This window comes from Lonchura striata, chromosome 30, assembly GCF_046129695.1.
Source record: "Lonchura striata isolate bLonStr1 chromosome 30, bLonStr1.mat, whole genome shotgun sequence".
In the NCBI taxonomy this organism is placed as follows: Eukaryota; Metazoa; Chordata; class Aves; order Passeriformes; family Estrildidae; genus Lonchura; species Lonchura striata.
In genome coordinates, this window is record NC_134632.1 from 2,554,246 (window position 1) to 2,573,065 (window position 18,820).

The 18,820-nt window shown below is 52.3% G+C and overlaps 1 protein-coding gene across 2 annotated transcripts; it reads left to right on the plus strand.

Annotated features, from left to right (window-relative positions):
* Positions 1-2,246: 2,246 nt before the first annotated feature.
* SLC26A9 (solute carrier family 26 member 9) lies at positions 2,247-17,250 on the plus strand. Of its 2 annotated transcripts, XM_021535337.3 has the most exons (21): positions 2,247-2,503; positions 3,099-3,238; positions 3,409-3,519; positions 4,325-4,500; positions 5,678-5,842; positions 6,356-6,508; positions 6,850-6,932; positions 7,417-7,564; positions 8,199-8,312; positions 8,729-8,806; positions 9,297-9,392; positions 11,798-11,904; positions 12,408-12,477; positions 12,566-12,658; positions 13,082-13,198; positions 13,738-14,028; positions 15,261-15,315; positions 15,688-15,809; positions 16,477-16,503; positions 16,583-16,648; positions 17,203-17,250. In XM_021535337.3, exons 1-21 carry the CDS (start codon positions 2,379-2,381, stop codon positions 17,248-17,250), a joined length of 2,385 nt encoding a protein of 794 aa, XP_021391012.2. In that variant the 5' UTR covers positions 2,247-2,378. The 2 variants fall into 2 exon arrangements, with proteins under 2 accessions (XP_021391012.2, XP_077645154.1); XM_077789028.1 differs by lacking the exon at positions 16,477-16,503 and having other exon boundaries at positions 15,688-15,833; positions 16,571-16,648.
* Positions 17,251-18,820: the final 1,570 nt, after the last annotated feature.

The following is an 18,820-nucleotide window of genomic DNA, read 5'->3' on the forward strand; positions in this document are numbered from 1 at the left end:
CAATGTTGGTCACCCACATCACGTTGCTGGAGCAGAGCAGCTCTGCTCTCATGTGTTGTTTGCTCTGAGTATCACATCCCATTTGTGTACTCAGCGAGGTCAAATTTTGCATTTCTGAGCATCACCCACTGCAGGGATGGGCTGCCTGAAAACTCGTGAGCTCTTGGAGCTCTTCTCCCAGACTTTGTCCTTTATTTCCATGCTCAGACTGGAAGAGAGATCTTGAAAAACCTGGTCCCTGCAATGCAGCAGCTGACTGGCACTCGGCTCTCCCCTCCACACTCATGGAATTGCTCCGGGCTGCTGCCCCAGCTGCAGGGTTTAAACCAGCTCTGCAGCTTGCTCTGGGCTCATCCCACCAGCACCAGGCCAGCTGGATTTGCCTTTTGTCCAAGGAGCAGCCAGGCAGCTCCTCGTGCTCTTTAATGCCCAAATCTCAGAGGTTTAAGCTGCTGTTTGATCTGGGCAAAGCTGTGATAAGCCAAGTCAAGAACTTGACTCTGTCCGGGACGCTGACATCACGAGCCTGTTTGTTTAAGATGGAATTTAATCATGGGGATATTTTCCCCTCTATACCTGCTCTGTTTATTATTTTTCCTGATTGCCAGCACTTTCACTCAGCGGGGGAATTTCATTAAAGAGCTGGGGTTTAATTGGCTGCTTGGGTCTGTCTGGTGGCAGGAGGGATGGAGATCAGAGACACCACCAGGACCTGGGGTGGGATTGTCAGCCCTCAGAAGCTGTTGCTGAGTGTGGACCTACAAAATATTCACCAAGGAGAACTGGAAATTCCGAGCAGAGCTGTGGGGCTGGGAGGAAGGCTGGGAACAGACACAGGATCACGGGAAAAGTGGGAAAGCCATGTCTGTTTATCAGACAGGCTTTTGGCAGGAGGGACTGGGAAGAGCCCAGGACACTGGTTAGCACCATGATCCAAAGGCAAAGCTCGTCCTTGCTCTTAGAGGGGAACCTGCAGGGGAAAAGGAACAGCAGGGATGCCCTGCAGAGGGCACAGGATGGGGCACCCGACACTGCAGGAAGAGGGACGGGTCTCCCCTGTGCTCCAAAGCCGTGGGCTGGGGTCGCAGATCAGAGCTGGAATCACAAACACCCCGCGGCAGGGGCAGTTTTAGGGCAGGCTGCTCTCTCTGGCCGCTGTGATCTCTAAAGGAGCGGGGGTGATGACCTCCCTTTCTAGAGCCATTAGCCGCTATTTGCATAATGATTCTGTTGACCTAAATTCTCCCCAAAGTTTCGGCTCCCTGCATCATCCTTTCCTTCCTGCTCTGTCCTGCTACAGTCCCCTCCTGTCCTCCACTCCGAGGCATCTCACCGGTCCTGTGGAAGGACATTTCGCCCATCCCGGTGTCCAGGTGTGCCCTGACTTTCAGCAGCACCCAGAGAGGGGAGGGGAGGCTCCGGCACATCCAGATCACTCCATTAACTCTCAGCAACCTGGATGCTGCTTCTCGATGCGTTCTCCTGCCTGAATCACCAGCTTTTCCCACCCCCTCTTCTCCTCCTGCGTTGGGCAATGACCCGCTTAGATACACGCCAAAACAGAAATAATTACCGAGATCCGCGGTGTGTATCCGACCACTTCCTCCCTCCCCTCCCCGCCCGGCCGCTTCGGGGTGATTCTCCCCTCTCCCCAGGCAGATCTGGGTAAAATCAGGGATGCCTGAAGTTCATCATCCCTCTGGTGAGACCCAGATACCGGGCAGGACTGGTCTGCCGGGATGTTTTGGCATCTTCATCACTGCCATGAGTTAGCAACAGTTATCTCCCCGAGCATCACTTCCTAGAGGAACCCGGGCACTCACCCACGGCCAGCGAGGATTGGGAAGGCTCTGGAATGCCGGGCAGGCTGGGCAGTGTGGCAGGAACACCTCGCAAGGGATCCAGCCCTCAATCCCGGTGCCGGCATCAACCAGGCTGCCAAAGCTTTGCCAACGCCGCGGATGGTGAAACCGAGCCATGGGAAAGGTCAAGTGCCTCGCCCGGGGCAAAAAGGCACTCCCGGAGCCGGGATGGGCACCCCTGGCCGCCTGCCGGGCGAGCCGGGCCGCTCGTTCATTAGCAGCGCTCATTAGCATCACGGCCGAAGAGCCGCGAAAGCGCCGGGCCGGGGAGCAGCAGCAGCCCCCGGAGCGGGGAGAAGCCACACCCGGTCCTGCCTCTGCCACGGGGAAACTATTTAGGGTGGAGGAGCTGGGGAGGGCTCCAGACGCTGGAGGTGTCCGTTCTCTTAGAGCGCAGGTGGGGCCGACTCCAGACACATTCTTGGCTTTGCTCTTGCTATTTATTTTTTTTTGTTTTGTGTTTTTTTGTTTTGTTTTGTTTTGTGTTTTTTTGGGAAAAATCCAAATGCTCCAGAGATGAGCCAGGCCAGGCCTCGCTATGCCATCGAACGTCCTGCCTACTCTGTCAGCCTCTTCGACGAGGAGTTTGAGAAGAAAACCAGAACTTACCCCGTTGGGGAGAAACTGAGAAACCTTTTCAGGTAACAGGGAATGTAGTAGAATGTAAACCAGATTTAGTCAGGAACTGGGGGGGATAATTCAGACCTGGGAATACAGATCCCATTTTTATCCTGGGGAACTGTGATCTTCAGGGGTTTGATGGATGAAAGGTATGGGAGAAATGCAAATTGGGCTGAAAAAAATGAAATTGGTAGATGCACTGAGTGCATTTGGGATCTGGGGTCCTGTTTCCCAAGTTTTGTTTTTTTTTTTAATAGTGGAAAAAGCACAATTGGTGATGTAGGGACATGTGGATTATTTTTTTTAAGCTTTCCAGCTGTGATTTCCTTTTCTCAGCTTTCTGTTTGAAACCAATACCACCTTAAAGAAAGGCTTATAATTATGTAAACAAAGGTTAATAACCCTGCTGATCATGTTCTTGGAAATTATCTCCACTCCTCAGGTAAAGGAAGGTTATAATAGAGAAAAGAGAAGGCTCAGAATGTGGTGAGGGAGAAAGGTTGAGACATTTCTAGAAAGATCATTCCTTACTTCCAGCTCATTCGTTTCCTCCCTTCTTTCATTTTCAAATTCTTCGCCTTTCAAATCTGCTTTCATTTTTTATTTCCCTTGTAGATGTTCCGCTTCCAGGTTCAAGCTCACCCTCTTCCACCTGTTCCCAATACTGACGTGGCTCCCCAAGTACAAAATCAAGGATTACATCCTGCCTGATGTGCTCGGCGGGATCAGTGCAGGCACAATCCAAGTGCCACAAGGTGAGAGAGTCCCTCCCTGCCTGTCCAAGAGGGAATCACGCTTTGCCAGCTGGAGTAAAGCCCTGCAGGTGATGCTGGTGCCCCGTGGGGAGGGTTTTGTGTTTTACTGACGACCCCAAGCTCTCCCTCCAGACCTGTATTTCCCTGCCTGTGCCCCTCGTGTTTTGCAGGGATGGCCTTCGCCCTCCTGGCCAATCTGCCTCCTGTCAACGGGCTCTACTCCTCCTTCTTCCCCCTGCTCACCTACTTCTTCCTCGGGGGCATCCATCAGATGGTGCCAGGTGAGGATTGCCTGCCCAGCACGGTGAAATGCTGGCTGGGAGTGCTGCTGTGTCCCAGCACTGGGACGTTTGTGCAGGATGTCCCCACAATCACCCTGTGCCACCTCCCGTGAGGCTGGGGGTGCTGAGTGACTCCTTGAGTGTCAGAATCTGAGGTATTGATGATTCTGAGATTGTAAAAGTCTCTGTCTGTCAGCCCCCTGCCAAAGCAGAAGCCATAATTGGTCTCTGCTGGTTTCCAGGTTGTTTATTCTGTTGATCTCTCACATGTTCTGCTGCCCTGCCCAGCTCTGTCCTGCAGGGCAGCGTGTGGGGCTCTGCCCTCAGTGGGATGTGACAAACATTAAATACCAGAAACTCCCTGGGCTGCATTTACAAGAACGTGCCAATATCTGTCACCTACGTTGGACAGTGTGTCCCCAGCCTGAACCAACAGAAAAATGCCAACACCACAGTGAGACATGGAGGGCATGAAGAAGGAAAAAAAGGACAAGGCACACCCAATTTCCTCCATCTTGTCCCCTTTGGACCCCTCATCTAGAATCCTAAAATTTTACTTTTGCACCCATGCCACACTTAATTATGACTGATATCAAACCCTCAGAGCTGGTAATTGATCCTGTGAGATTGAAAACTCTTTTCCATGGGCAGAGATCACAGCCAGTGTCTCTGGGGGCTCTGTCCAGGGGGTTCCTGACCCCTGCCAGGGTCCCAGAGGGAAGCTCTGCATTCCCACAGTTGAGCACAGCCCCAGGAGCCTTCCTCTCCCCAGAGGGAGTTCCTGACCTCCCCGTGCTGCCTGCAGGAACTTTTGCTGTCATCAGCATCATTGTTGGCAACATCTGCAACGAGCTGGCTCCCGAGTCCAACTTCCAGGTCTTCAACCACACCACCAACGAGACCAGCGTGAACTCCACGGCCCTGGAGGCGGCCAGGCTGCAGATCTCTGCCACCCTGGCCTGCCTGACTGCTGTCATACAGGTGAGGCTCTGCAGTGTCCCCAACCCGCCCCAGAGCACAGGGGCTGGGGGCAGGTGCTCAGACAGGCCCTGCTTCTGGGTGGATGATGCCTCTAAATTGAAATTTTTGGGGCATTCTTGGTCTTGGGGTGGAATTCTCTACCAGGACAATCCAAGAATGGCACTCTTAGCCATGAGAATGGGTGGATGATGGATGAAAATAGAGATTTTTGGGGATTTTTTGGTCTTGGGGTGGAATTCTCTATTTGGACAATCCAAGAATGGCACTCTTAGCCCTGAGTGGGGGTGGATGATGACTCAAAATAGAGATTTTTTGGGGGATTTTTGGGGCATTTTTGTTCTTGGGGTGGAATTCTCTACGTGGATGATGACTCAAAATAGAGATTTTTTTTGGTCTTGGGGTGGAATTGTCTATGTGGACAATCTAAGAATTCCACTTTTAGCTCTGAGTGGGGGTGGATGATGCCTCAAAATTGGGATTTTTGGGGATTTTTTTGGTCTTGGGGTGGAATCCTCTACGTGGACAATCCAAGAATGGCACTCTTAGCCATGAGTATGGGTGGATGATGGATGAAAATAGAGATTTTGGGGGAGTTTTGGTCTTGGGGTGGAATTCTCTACGTGGACAATCCAAGAATAGCACTCTTAGCCATGAGTATGGGTGGATGATGCCTCAAAACAGAGATTTGTTTTTGGTCTTGGGGTGAAATTCTCTATGTGGACAATCCAAGAATGGCACTCTTAACTCTGAGTACAGGTGGATGATGGATCAAAACAGAGATTTTTGGGGATTTTGGGGCATTTTTGGTCTTGGGGTGGAATTCTCTATGTGGGCAGTCCAAGAATGACACACTTAGCCCAGAGCTGGGGTGAATAATGGATCAAAATAGAGATTTTCGGTCTTGTGGTGGAATTCTCTACGCGGACAATCCAAGAATGGCACTCTTAGCCCTGTGTGGGGGTGGATAATGGATCAAAATAGAGATTTTTTTTTTGGTCTTGGGGTGGAATTCTCTACGTGGACAATCCAGGAATGGCACCCTTGGCCCTGCTGTCCCATCCCTACCCCGGCACAGCCCTGCTGCGCGTGGGCGAGCCGTGTGTGCTCTCCCCGAGCATCGCCCTGCCCCACGGGGGGCTGTCGCTGCCGTGACCACATCTCCTCTGTCCCACCCTAGCTGTGCCTGGGCTTCCTGCAGTTTGGCTTCGTGGCCATCTACCTGTCCGAGTCCTTCATCAGGGGCTTCATGACGGCGGCGGGGCTGCAGATCCTCATCTCCGTGCTCAAGTACGTCTTCGGCTTGACGGTCCCGTCTTACACCGGGCCCTTAGCTATCGTCTACGTAAGTGGGGGCTCTGCACAGCCACCTTCCTCCCCCCACGGCAACACCGCCACCCCTGCCAGGGAAACGGGGCCCAGGAGAGCAGCAAAGGGCTGGGGGAAGGGGGATCCCTGCCCCAGCAGCGTGGTTGTGATGAGGAATAATGAAATGGGAGGAATAATGAAATGGGAGGAATAATGAAAAGGGATTGGGATCTAGGGGGGGGGATATGAGCTGTGTTGCTTTGCAGCAGGAGTCTTGCAGAGTTGTTAGCAGCAGGAATGTTTCCTCAGAGCAGGTTTGGCCGTTCCTGTGGGGTTTCCTGTGTGTTGCATGGATGCATCCTGTGCTGATGCAGCCAGAGCTGTATTAAATCACCAGCACAGGCCCATGGCTGGGGGCTGATCCCTCAGTTTTTAGCACTGCTCACGTCTCAGGGTGTTGATTGTGGTAGAAGTGCTGTCCATTGTTCTGTCCATGTTGTCCAGAGTGTCTGGCTCGCCGTGACCCCTTCTCCCCTTGTCTCCCCTTCAGACGTTCATTGACATTTGTAAGGGTCTGCCCCAAACCAACCTGGCCTCCCTGGTCTATGCCTTGGTCAGCGCTGCTCTCCTGATCGTCGTCAAGGAGCTCAACCTCAAGTACATGAAGAAGATCCGGGTGCCCATCCCGATGGAGATCATCATTGTAAGTGACCCCTGGGCTGTCCCTGGGAGCCTCCCCTGGCCTCACAGCCCTGACACTGCTGCTCTCAGCAGGGCCACCACGCAGAGCATCTGCACAGTGAGTGTGACACAGCCCCAACATGGTTTGGGGTGAGGAACGGGGCCAGCCCCAAGCTCATCCCTGCACTGCATCCTGGTGATGCTGAGGGTGAAGAGAATAACCCCTGCTGGGGCTGTCCTCGCCTTCCCCAGCCCAAACTTGGTGCTGGTTTTGCTCTGTCAGCTCTGGGAGCGTGGCAGGGTTGATGCTGTGAGCCAGCCCAGCTCTTCCTGCTCACAGCTCTTCTCTCCCTGTCCTTGCAGGTGATCGTGGCCACCGCAATCTCCGGCAGCTTCAGCATGCCCAGCAAGTATGGCATGCCAATAGTGGGGAAGCTCAGCATGGGGTAAGTGCTTCTGCAGGTCTGATTCACCTTCCAGACAGTTTTCCTTCCTCCTCCTCCTCCTCCAGCTTGGAAAACACCTCATTCTTCCCTGTAATCCCAGAGTCCCCTTCCCGGAGTGTCAGCGTGCCCTGTGACACAACCACCCCCATCCTCAGGAGTGTGGGCAGGGGCTGTGTCACTCCTGAACCCTCCAGCTCCTCACCAACCCCCCAGCCCCCCAAGCAGTGCTGCCACAGCTTCTCACCTGTGCTCTGAGTGCATCCTCAGGAGTGTGGGCAGGGGCTGTGTCACTCCTGAACCCTCCAGCTCCTCACCCACCCCCCAGCCCCCAACCAGCGCTGCCACAGCTTCTCACCTGTGCTCTGAGTGCATCCTCAGGAGTGTGGGCAGGGGCTGTGTCACTCCTGAACCCTCCAGCTCCTCACCAACCCCCCAGCCCCCCAAGCAGTGCTGCCACAGCTTCTCACCTGTGCTCTGAGTGCAGGTTCCCAGAGCCCACCCTGCCCCTGGTCAGCAAGTGGAAGGACATGGTGGGCACGGCTTTCTCGCTTGCCATCGTGGGCTACGTGATCAACCTGGCCATGGGGAGGACCCTGGCAGCCAAGCATGGCTACGACGTGGACCCCAACCAGGTATTGCTGGGGCTGGGGCAGCCAGGGGCTGCTGCCTTTGCTCTCAGGCGTGAAGGGAAGAGCTCAGACGTGCTGCTCCCAAGGAGGCTCCGTGGCTTTGTGCCATGTGGGGGGGAAAAGGACACGGCACAGCTCTGTCCTGTGGGCTGGAGAGAGGCTGGAAGAGGGAAAGGAGCTTTAGGCTGGGCTCGCTCTGCCGTGCTCCCCCTCCAGGCTCAGCGTTTTGGCAGCTTGCTGAAGCACGGGGAGGTGCGTGCGCTTCTCAGGGAGCAGAGAAAGACCTGGATTCCTGGTGTGTCACCTAGATACTCTGGGAGGCAGGACATTAAATAATCCTCTTTTGTCATCCCTGGCACAGTGGCAGCTTTCAACAGCAGCCACACATACCACATGGAGCCCTGCCCTGAGTGTGTCAACAGATGACAGCGTGTTTATGTGGAATTGTGCTTCCAGGTTTCCCTGCTACACCAGGTTCTATCCCAGATCTTACTGGGAGGAAAGAGTCTGGGATGCACTGCAGGGAACCCAGAGCCTGCCCTGGCCACATAAACCAGCCTCAGGCCCCTTCCTCTTGCCATGTGCCAGCAGGAAGGGCAGCTGTCCTTTCTGATGGGCATTCTCCACACCTCCACAGGAAATGCTGGCCCTGGGCTGCAGCAACTTCTTTGGATCCTTCTTCAAAATCCACGTGATCTGCTGCGCTCTCTCTGTCACCCTCGCCGTGGATGGGGCAGGAGCGAAATCCCAAGTTAGTTCCTCCTCCTCCTCCTCTCTTCCTCCTCTCTCCATTCCCCCTGGATCACAAAGTGCTGCAGCTGCCACATGTTGCCAGCCTGACTGAGCAGCTCTGGAGAAGTTTCACACCCAAGTGCTTCAGGCTGCTGCTGTTAAAGCAGAATTTCCTCCCTCCCCAAGCCCGTTTTGGTCCCTGATTTAGTTCTCTGGGTTGGGCACAGAAGCAGAGCTCTGCAGTCCCACTCTGGCTCCCTGGACCAGTGAGGGAATTTTGGGGTTATCTGTGAGATCTGCAAACCCCTGCCTGTTTTCAGAGGCAAACATCCTCTCACATAAAATCCTGCAGTGCCCAGTTGTGCCCCTGACTACACCCAGGGGAGCTCTGGGAAGCCTGATGTTTGCAGAAGTGATTTGCTTCCCTCTTTGCAGGTGGCGAGTTTCTTTGTGGCTCTGGTGGTCATGGTGACAATGCTGTCCCTGGGAATCTACCTGGAGCCTCTTCCAAAGGTAACACAAACATCTGTGCAGGCAGAGCCATTGCAACACCCGCTCACCACACCCAAACACAGCCCCGCTCCGAAAAAACCCGATGCAAAAAGCAGCATGGGACAGCTTGTTCCTGGCCTGGGCACCTGTCTGGAATCACAAAATCACACAATTCCAGGCTGGTTTGGGTTGGAAGGGACCTTAAGCTTCATCCCTGCCATGGGCAGTGACACCTTTCACTGTTGCTCCAAGCTGGCCTTGGGCAGGGATGGGGCAGCCACAGTTTCTCTGAGCAAATGTAAGTGTAAATTATGAATTATAAATTGTTATTAAGTATGAAATTATAATGTAAATGATAATGAAAGAATCATCCAAATGACCCTGCTCAGATCCAAGTGAGATCACCCTTGTGATGGGGGTGGCCCAAGGCAGGCAGATGGTGCAGAAAAGCATCCACTGCCAAACGTGGCACATCCAGGTGCTGGCTGACACCATTCCCTGTCCTCCACAGTCCGTGCTGGGAGCCCTCATCGCTGTCAACCTGAAAAACTCCCTCAAGCAGCTGGCTGACCCCTTCTACCTGTGGAAGAAGAGCAAGCTGGACTGCGTGAGTGCCTGGGGTGGCAGGAGGCATCACCTGGCCAGGGCAGCGTGAGCAGGACAGACCCCAGGAAAGTCCTTTGTGGGGTTTTGGGGTTATGAGTCCCTTGCAGGAGGTGGGTTTGGCTCTCTTGGTGAGATGGTGCTGCCTGTCCTGCCCAGCTGAGCACGCTGCTGCTCAGAGCACATAAGAGCCTGAACTCTTACCTGCTGTGTTTAAATGCCAATCAAGTGCGGAGCCTGTTTGCCCAGAACTAGCCAAACCGGCCCTGCTCAATATCTGGGAGTCATGACTTAAAAACTCACACAATGGCCCTCCAGGCTGAGGAGAGCCCTTCAGAGTGATAAGGACTCCAGGCACTGGTTGATGTATAAACCCAGGCAGGGGGTGGCGGGGGAGTGAGAGCGGAATTTGGAAATGTCTGACATAAAAAGACAGTGTTTGAACAGGACTCCCACGGCTGAGTGCCGTGTGTGGACACGGAGCCAATATCCTGTCAGGGCCCGACAAACCCCCTGATCGGGGCAATCAGGGGTCCAGAGGGGCTGGCCCCAGCCATGAGGAGCTTTCCCAAAATCCTGCTCATACAAATGCTGGAGAAGAGCTGGGTTATCAATTTGGGCACATCTCTGAATGGGTTCTGCTGCTGTGGGGTGAGAGGGGAGGTCTGTGGGCTCCGGCAGCTCAGCTGCTGCCCCTTTACCAGAGCACAGATGGACCCCACAGGCTTCAGAGACCCCAAAAACCTGGGCAGACCCCTGAGCGTGGACTGAGTGGAGATGGATGCTGCTGCCTGAGGAACACCCTGGCAGATGCCAATGGAGTGAACGGGATTCCCCTGACCTTAATCTCCTTGGAATTTGAACTGGATTCGGTGTCCTGTCCCAAAATGGGGTGCACCATTCCTGGGTGATGTCAGATCATTGGTGTTCATCGCCTTAATGCCAGCTTGTTTCAGGACAGCGAATTCCAGCCAATTCTAATGAAGCCTGGATGGATGGATGGATGGATGGATGGATGGATGGATGGATGGATGGATGGATGGATGGAAGCTCTTCCTTGCTATTTATGCACAAAATGAATATAAATTAAGATACTGAAGTCATCAAAGTTACCCTTATTCATCCAAGGTCAGAGTTAGTTTTTATTAATTTTCAGGATGGGATTAAAACAACCTGATAATGATTTTCAGAGGGGATGTTTAAATGCAGAGCAGGACTGATCTCATATGAAGCGAGATGCTTGAGTGCTAACACGTAAAAATGACAAATGGCAGAGCTGTGAGCTGGAGTGGGGCAGGTTTTGGTCTCCTCTGTCACACCTGCTATTGAATCCTCTCTGTGTTCAGGCCATTTCTAGCAGGTGCTCAGGCAGGTTTCAGAGAGATGATTTCTGATTTTCTTCTGAACTGCTCTGATGGACAGCAGGAGCTTCTCAGGGCTGGAGCAGGGAGCAGCAGATGCTGGGATCTGCTTCCTGACAAGCCAAGGCTGATCGTTTTTGGGTGGAAGGTGCGGGGAGGGCGCTGGAGCAGCTGTGGAGAAATGCCCCAGCTGCTTTTATGGCTGACAGGAAACTGGGGCTCCTGGCAACCTTCCCAGCAAGGACGGCTCACTCTAAACCATGCAGCACCTGCAGCACTGGAACAGCTGCAGAAGTCAGGGTTTGGCCTATTCATGTTGAGCTGGGAGGGTTTGAGAGTCCAGGATAGCAGCACAGAGACATTTCCCCATCCATTTTTTCCCCATCCATTTTTTCCCCATCCATTTTTTCCCATCCGCCTTTTCCCCCATCTACTTTCTTCTATCCATTTTTTATCTGTTTTTTCCCCATCTGTCCGTTTTTTCCCCATCTGTCTGTTTTTTCCCCATCCATCCATTTCTTCCCCATCCATCCATTTTTTTCCCCGTCCATCAATTTTTTATCCATTTTTTCCCCCATCTGTCCGTTTTTCCCCCATCCATTTTTTCCCCCATCCATCCATTTTTTTTCCCCATCCATCCATTTTTTTCCCCCATCCATCTATTTTTTATCCATTTTTTCCCCCATCTGTCCATTTTTTCCCCCATCCGTCCATTTTTCCCCCCCATCCATCCATTTTTTATCCATTTTTTCCCCGATCCGTCCATTTTTTCCCCGATCCATCCATTTTTTCCCCGATCCATCCATTTTTTCCCCATCCATCCATTTTTTCCCCATCCATCCATCCATTTTCCCCATCCATCCATCCATTTTCCCCATCCATCCGTCCATTTCCCCCCATCCATCCATCCATCCATCCGTTTTTTCCCCCATCCATCCATTATTCCCCTATCCATCCATTTGTTCCCCTATCCACCCATCCATTATCCCCCATCCATTTCCACCCATGCCCCCATGGTTCAGCTCTCCTCTCCCTTCTCTCCCTGCAGCTGGTCTGGCTCGTGAGCTTCCTCTCCGCTTTCTTCCTCAGCCTCCCCTACGGCGTGGCGGTGGGCGTGGGATTCTCCGTGCTCGTCGTGGTTTTCCACACGCAGTTGTGAGTACCTGCTGGCCCCAGGAGCCACGGGAGATCTCCCAGGGGCAGAAGGAGGGACGGGTGATTTTTCAGGAGCGACCTCTGGCCCGCGGAAGGCGCGGCGGGAGCCCCGGGGAGTGCAGGTGTCCTGCCCGGAATGTGCAAACAGGAATGGCAGGCGCCGATTTACTGCCTGCATTCCCGCTCCCGTGCACATCCCAGGGCAAGGGGGAGCCTCGAGGTATTTGCTTCACCCCACACAGTTCCCAGCTCATAAAAAGAGCGAGTCCTGTCTGCCTGCAGGGCCCTGGCGTGAGGGCTTCTCACCACTTTAAATCCATCACTTTTAATCTTTCTTAATTTCCCAATCCGGCATCTCAAAATAGTGACTCTTTTTTTTTGCCCTGTAGACTCTGCAGGGGTGAAATGTAAGAGTTTTCACACAGCAAATGTTCAAATCCTGGGATGGATTTGAAGCAAAAGCAGTTTTCCTTCCCCTAATGCTGATCCCTTCTTTTCTGCAGCCGCAACGGCTCTGCCCTGGGCCAGGTGACTTCCACCGACATCTACAAGAACCCCAAAACCTACAACAAGGTGAGCTGCAGATAAAACATCCTCAGAGAAAATGCTGTTCTTTGCCGTTGGTGCCCAGGCTTGCTCTGAGCTCCTGTCTCTGGTGCAGGTCCATGAAGTTAATGGGATTAAAATTGTCACCTACTGCTCGCCGCTGTATTTTGCCAACTCGGAGATATTCCGGGAGAAAATTATAGCCAAGGTGAGCAATTCCTTAACAAATCCCTGCCTGAAGCCAGTCCCAAACCGCCCTTGCTCTCTCCTGTGTTGCTACATGGGGATAATTAAGCTGTGGATGATCATGAATCATGGTCACCTCCACTCTCTGCTCCTCAATCTTCCTCTCCCTGATACTCAGGGCTGTTGGCAGAGCTCATTTTAGAGGTTGTGCCCAAATCCTGGCAGGTTCCTCCTCCAAGCTCTGCAAAAACAGGGGCATCCTGCTATTCCAAGTCTCTCCCTGCATGTGCAGGTTCCCCAAGTTCCAGGAGATGTTCGGATGCCATCAGGATCACCCCACTCCAGTACCCAGCTGGTGCCCCAGGCTGGGAAATGCCAGGAAGGAACAGCAGCTCCTGACTCTTGGAACAGACTTTTTAAGGAAAAAAATCTCTCTTTCCCACAGACAGGGGTGGATCCTGGCAAGGTGTACTTGGCCAGGAGGAAATTTGTGAAACAGCAGGGGAAGGGCACAGCACAACCACCAGCAAAGCTCCTAAAATTCCTGCTGAAGGAGAACAAGGTAACTCAGCTCCTGAGTTCCCAAAAAGGTCCCTCTGTCCATGGGAATGACCCCAGGTCTCCATCAAAGAGCTCCTCTTGACATGGGATTTCCTGCAGTTTTCTCCTGGCCACATTTCCCACTTCTCATCCCCTTTCCTCCCCACCTTCATCTCCATTCCTCCCCAAACCTGAAGGTGCAGGAGAATTGGGAATGGCTGGGGTTCTGGAGAGGAGGCTGGAATGGGAACATGGGGAAAAATCTGCAGAAACCAGGCAACGTTGGCCTCTTTCTCTGGGGCTGTGTCAGCAGTTCAGCCCCAAGGTGCCCCTTCAAAGCCCATTTCTCAGTCACCCCAGCCCCATTTCCTTTGCAATGCTGAGCAGTTGATTTTGAAATAAATGATTCATGTAAATTATCCTGACTAAATGCAGCCCCAAGGGACAGCCAGGCTGGAGTTAGTCCAGACTCAAACCCTTCATGTCAGTGGGTAGAGGTGCAGTCACCTGCCAGGACCCCACCTGTGCCCTGCCTGACTCTGCCTCTCTGCCCTGCCACAGACCTTGTCTTTGCAAGAGCTCCAGAAGGACTTTGAGAGTGCTTCTCCAACAGACACCAACAACAACCAGACCACTGCTAACGGTGCCAGCATCTCCTACATCACATTCCGTCCTCCTGGCCCCGGGGCTGGCCCAGGGCAGAGCCCCGGGGAGCTGGGCAGCAGCACCACCCTGCAGGGCAGCAGCGACCCTGTGCTGACAGCCCCGCCCTACATCAGCTTCCACACCATCATCCTGGACATGAGTGGGGTGTGTTTTGTGGACCTGATGGGCACAAAAGCGCTGAGCAAGGTGAGTTCTGTGCTGCCAACACAGCTGGGTGTTGGAATCTGAGGTATTGATGATTCTGAGATTGTAAAAGTCTCTGTCTGTCAGCCCCCTGCCAAAGCAGAAGCCATAATTGGTCTGTGCTGGTTTCCAGGTTGTTTATTCTGTTGATCTCTCACATGTTCTGCTGCCCTGCCCAGCTCTGTCCTGCAGGGCAGCGTGTGGGGCTCTGCCCTCAGTGGGATGTGACAAACATTAAATACCAGAAACTCTCTGGGCTGGATTTACAAGAACGTGCCAATATCTGTCACCTACGTTGGACAGTGTGTGCCCAGCCTGAACCAACAGAAAAATGCCAACACCACAGTGAGACATGGAGGGCATGAAGAAGGAGAAAAAGGACAAGGCACACCCAATTTCCTCCAGCTTGTCCCCTTTGGACCCCTCATCTAGAATCCTAAAATTTTACTTTTGCACCTGTGCCACACTTAATTATGACTTATATCAAACACTCAGAGCTGGTAATTGATCCTGTAAGATTGAAAACTCTTTTCCATGGACAGAGATCACAGCCAGTGTCTCTGGGGGCTCTGTCCAGGGGGGTTCCTGACCCTGCCAGGGTCCCAGGGCAGCCAGGACAGCCAGAGGGAACGCTGCATTCCCAGAGCCAGGCAGCAGGGACCTTCTGCTCTCTTACACAAAAGTGTTTATGTGCCTCAGTGCACAGAGTCACAGAACCACCAGGTTGGGAGAGATCTGAAAGATCATCAAGTCAACCCAGCCCCAACACCTCAACTCCACCCTGGCACCCAGAGCCACATCCAGGCTTTGTTAAACACACCCAGGGATGGGGACTGCACCACCTCCCCAGGCAGAACATTCCAGAACTTTATCACCTTTCTGTAAAAACTTTTTCCTGATATCCAAGCTAAATTTCCCTTGGTGCAGCTGAGGCTGTGTGCTCTGGTTCTGTCAGCTCCTGGAGAAAGAGCCCAACCCCAGCTGGGCACAGGCACCTTTCAGGAGCTGTGCAGAGTGACAAGGTCACCCCTGAGTCTCCTTTTCTCCAGGCTGAGCACCCCCAGCTCCCTCTCAGTGCTTCCTCACAGGGCTTGTGTTCCAATTGTGTGGCTTTTCCTCTTCTGCATCTGTGATTTTCTCCTTCAGCCCCAAAGCTGAAAGAAGTCTTTATGCATAAGCACAAAGCTGGAGCAGCAGTGTTTTTAATCCTCTCTCTCCCATCTCATCCCTTCCAGTTGTGTTCCAGTTACCAGAAGATTGGGATTAAAGTGTTCTTGGCAAACGTGCAAGGTAGGAACCCCAAAGAATACATTTCCATGGGATCTACCCCCATTTCTGAGCTTCTGACAAACAGCAGATCCTTTTCTGTTCTTTATTCAAACTGTAAGATGTCAGTCCTTTGCTGGACCAGGCCACAACAGATTAAAAAAAAAACAGAAGAAAGGAAAGAGAATCACTGTTGTCTGTGTGTGAAATCAGTGCTTTCATTTGGGAAGTGGTAAAGCTGTACATCTCCACACTCAGCATGCAGGGAAACAGATCCCCACACTCATTTCTGCTGCAAACCTGCTTCTTCTGAGCCTTGCCTTAGCTCAGAGGACCCCAGCAGGCACAGAATCCCTCCTCTGCTTTCCTCCTCGTTCAGCTGTCTCCTTTCTCCAGCCCAGGTGTACAATGACATCAGCACAGGGGGAGTGTTTGAGGAAGGAGGCCTGGACCGAAGCCACATCTTCCTGACCATCCACGATGCTGTTTTGTTTGCACTGGCCAGTATCAGAGAATTTGTCCACCCGCCCATCTTGGAAGAGGTAAATTTGCTCCCCAGCCCACAGGATTCTCCTGTTTGCCTTCCAGGCTGCGTCAGCACAATGGAAAAATAACAAATTGCTACTGCAAAGCTTCATGTTTATCTCAGGTGGTAAAGGCCTAAATCCAGCTAATTATTTAATATTCCAGCTGTTGTGTACGGGCCCAGCACCTTGGGATGGAATGGATTTCCATGGGAATTCAGAAGTGTCAAAGCTTTACACAAACCCTTGGCTGAGAGATGAGTGCTGTGCCAGCCCGGAGGAGCCAGGAGAGCTGTTCCAGCACTGTGCCCTCAGTCTGGTGCTGGTTGGAACAGGCAAAGGCAGAATTTGGCCCCCAGTAATGAAGAAATGAAGGCAAAGCTCGTGCAGCTGGAACAGCATCCATGAGTGCTCCGTTGGTGGGAGGAGAACAGGAGGAATCCGAGGCAGGGTTGTGGCCCATGCTGGTGGCACAGTGTCAGACAGGCTCTGTCCCCAAACAGGGCTGCTTTATTGTGTGCCAGCTGGAGCTGACACCAGTAGTTATCTCCCCTGGAGGAGTTAAGGTATCTCCTATCAAACCAGAGCGATAGGCAAGCGCAGATAAACACCTGGAGCAGGGCTCCTCCTGTGCCCCTTCTCCTGGGCAGCTCCCTTGGAGCATGGGTCACCCCTTAGGCCTGGCTTAGTCATTGTTGTCACTCCTTTTGACCCTGCACTCTGCTAATTTGTGCTCTCAACTCTTCCCTGCACAGAGGCCGACCCAGACAGAGCTCTCCATGTATGACGAGTCTGTGGATGAGGGCAGTGCAGAGTACAAGAACCTGGAGGAGGTGAGTTGTAGTGCCAGAGGTCACTGCAGCTGCGGCTGTGAGGCAGAAATCAGAACTTCTAATTGGGATTGATTAGATACCAATGGGCTGGGATGGGAATTCATCTGGATTAGATGGGAAATCATCTGGAAGTAACTGCAGTGCTTCAGAAAGTTAATTGCAAATATAATTTTAAATCCCTGTCATGAGGAGCTCTGGGAGGAGCTGGGTGAGGAGCAGGTAGGGCATCCCACAGAGGAGCCACACAGCTCAGGGTCAGCCAGACCTGTGGTCTCACACACTGGGGTGAACTTGGAGAAGCAAGCCTGGTTCATGCCCAGAGGAGTCATCAGTGAAGATTTTCAGCACAGGCTTTGTCGTTGCTGCAGCAATTTGCACCCACATGTGGGTGTTGGTAGGAGATCCCCTCCAGGCCTGCCCTTCCCCGTGCTGTCCATGCCCAGCTGGAAGCATGGAGAAAGGCTGGAGCTCCTGGGGGTGTTTGTGTGCCAACGACACCCAGCTGTGTCACTCTGGCACCAGCCCTGACCCTGCTCATCCTCTGTGCCCTTTAGGAGATGTTTGGGAGCATGTTCCACTCAGAGACCCAGACAGCTCTGTGAGCACAGCGAGCTGGGCAAACCCTCCAGAGGAAAATCCTCCTTCCCACCCCTCCGTGGAGAGCTGTGCTTCTGCCTGGGGATCCAACGGGTTTGCAACGGGAACATCAGCCTCCAGAACTGCCAAATCCTCCCTGCTCTGCTCGTGGCACTGGGAGCAAAGGGCTCCAGAGCAGGCAGAGCCAGCTGGGGAAGCAGGAGCTCAGGAGATGCCAGCTCATGGGTTGCAGAAGTGGAGCCAGCTGCCTGAACTCCTCTGTCCCTCCCCGTCCTTCTGCCCACGCTGGAATTGCATCCCCTGGGCATCCTGCTCCTTGTCTCTCCCTCCTCCCTCTTCCCCCCAACACAAGCAAATGCTGAGAGCCCTTCAGGGTTTGCTTCACGAGGTGTGGCGGGGCAGCTCTGCCAGCTGCTGCTGCTCTCTGATGTGCACTGACCCCCCCATTTCCCTGCGTGTCTCTCCTCTTCTGTGTCCCAGCATCCCAAAAAACACTGCCTCGGACCACTGCTGCATTTCTGACACCCCAAAGACCTCAGGACACTCTCAGCAGGGCTAAATTCTGCTAATATATTAGCAGAGGCTATATATGTATATATATATATACATTTCACCTTAATATACATATATATATATATATATATACATTCTAGGGCTATATATATATATTAGCCCTAATATATTAGGGCTAATATACTTTTTTTCATAATAATAGGACAGGCTTCTACACAAAAATAAGAATTCTTTTTCATGTGCATGTTGTCCTTGCCTGCCCAGTGGGCTGAGTACAGGAGAACAGATTCTATTTTAAAATGCTATTTCTCTATTTTAACACTCTAAAATATTACAAATATAAGCAAGTTTTAGCGTATGGTTTTGAAGTACACAGACGTTATTGAGCTGATTGCTGAAGGCTTCCTGGGAAGAGAATGTGGGGTTTTCCTGCAGCTCCCAGATGCCTCATTTTTAAGGAAAATAACTCTTCCTGAACCATCCTTGCTAGACAGTCACTAAATGAAACAACAGCAGCCTGCCAATTTGGTTTTGTGTAACACCTCAATAACCAAGTCACCATTTCTCTACCTCAGTTTCTGATTATGTGGTGCAGGAGAGTAATAAAACCAAAGGAGGGCAGAAAACCCCACTAGCTGATGGTTATTACTTGTTTTAATCTTAGACAACGGTGGTTTCTCCAGAAATCTCCATGTATAGCTTGTTTTACTCGGTGAAAGCAAGAGATTAAGACTCCTAAATTATCTTTGAGGGTGATTCCTCGTGGCCTTTTGTACTGCCTGAGTGCTCCTTTTAAAAAGTGCTGATTTTGAAAGAAAGGTAACAAAGAAATTGGTGCAGAGCAACAAGAAGCTGTCCTGATCAATATTTTTGGGTCTCTGAGGTGGCATCAAATGAAAAGAAGGAAGTTCCAGTTCCCAGCTCTATGTTCAGGATTCATTACAGGAGGTTGATTTCCTAACCTGGGGTCTGACAGGCCAAATGCAGCAATCCTCAATCTGGTTTATGCAGAGGCATAAACCAGATTGTATTTCCTGAATTTCCTACAAGAAATGGGATGGG

Coding starts and splice junctions, on each gene's coding strand:
- SLC26A9 (XM_077789028.1), top strand. CDS start 2,379: ATGAGCCAGGCCAGGCCTCGCTATGCCATCGAACGTCCTGCCTACTCT. Junction 4,501..5,677: donor GCCTGACTGCTGTCATACAG/GTGAGGCTCTGC, acceptor GTCCCACCCTAG/CTGTGCCTGGGCTTCCTGCA. Junction 9,393..11,797: donor AGAAGAGCAAGCTGGACTGC/GTGAGTGCCTGG, acceptor CTCTCCCTGCAG/CTGGTCTGGCTCGTGAGCTT.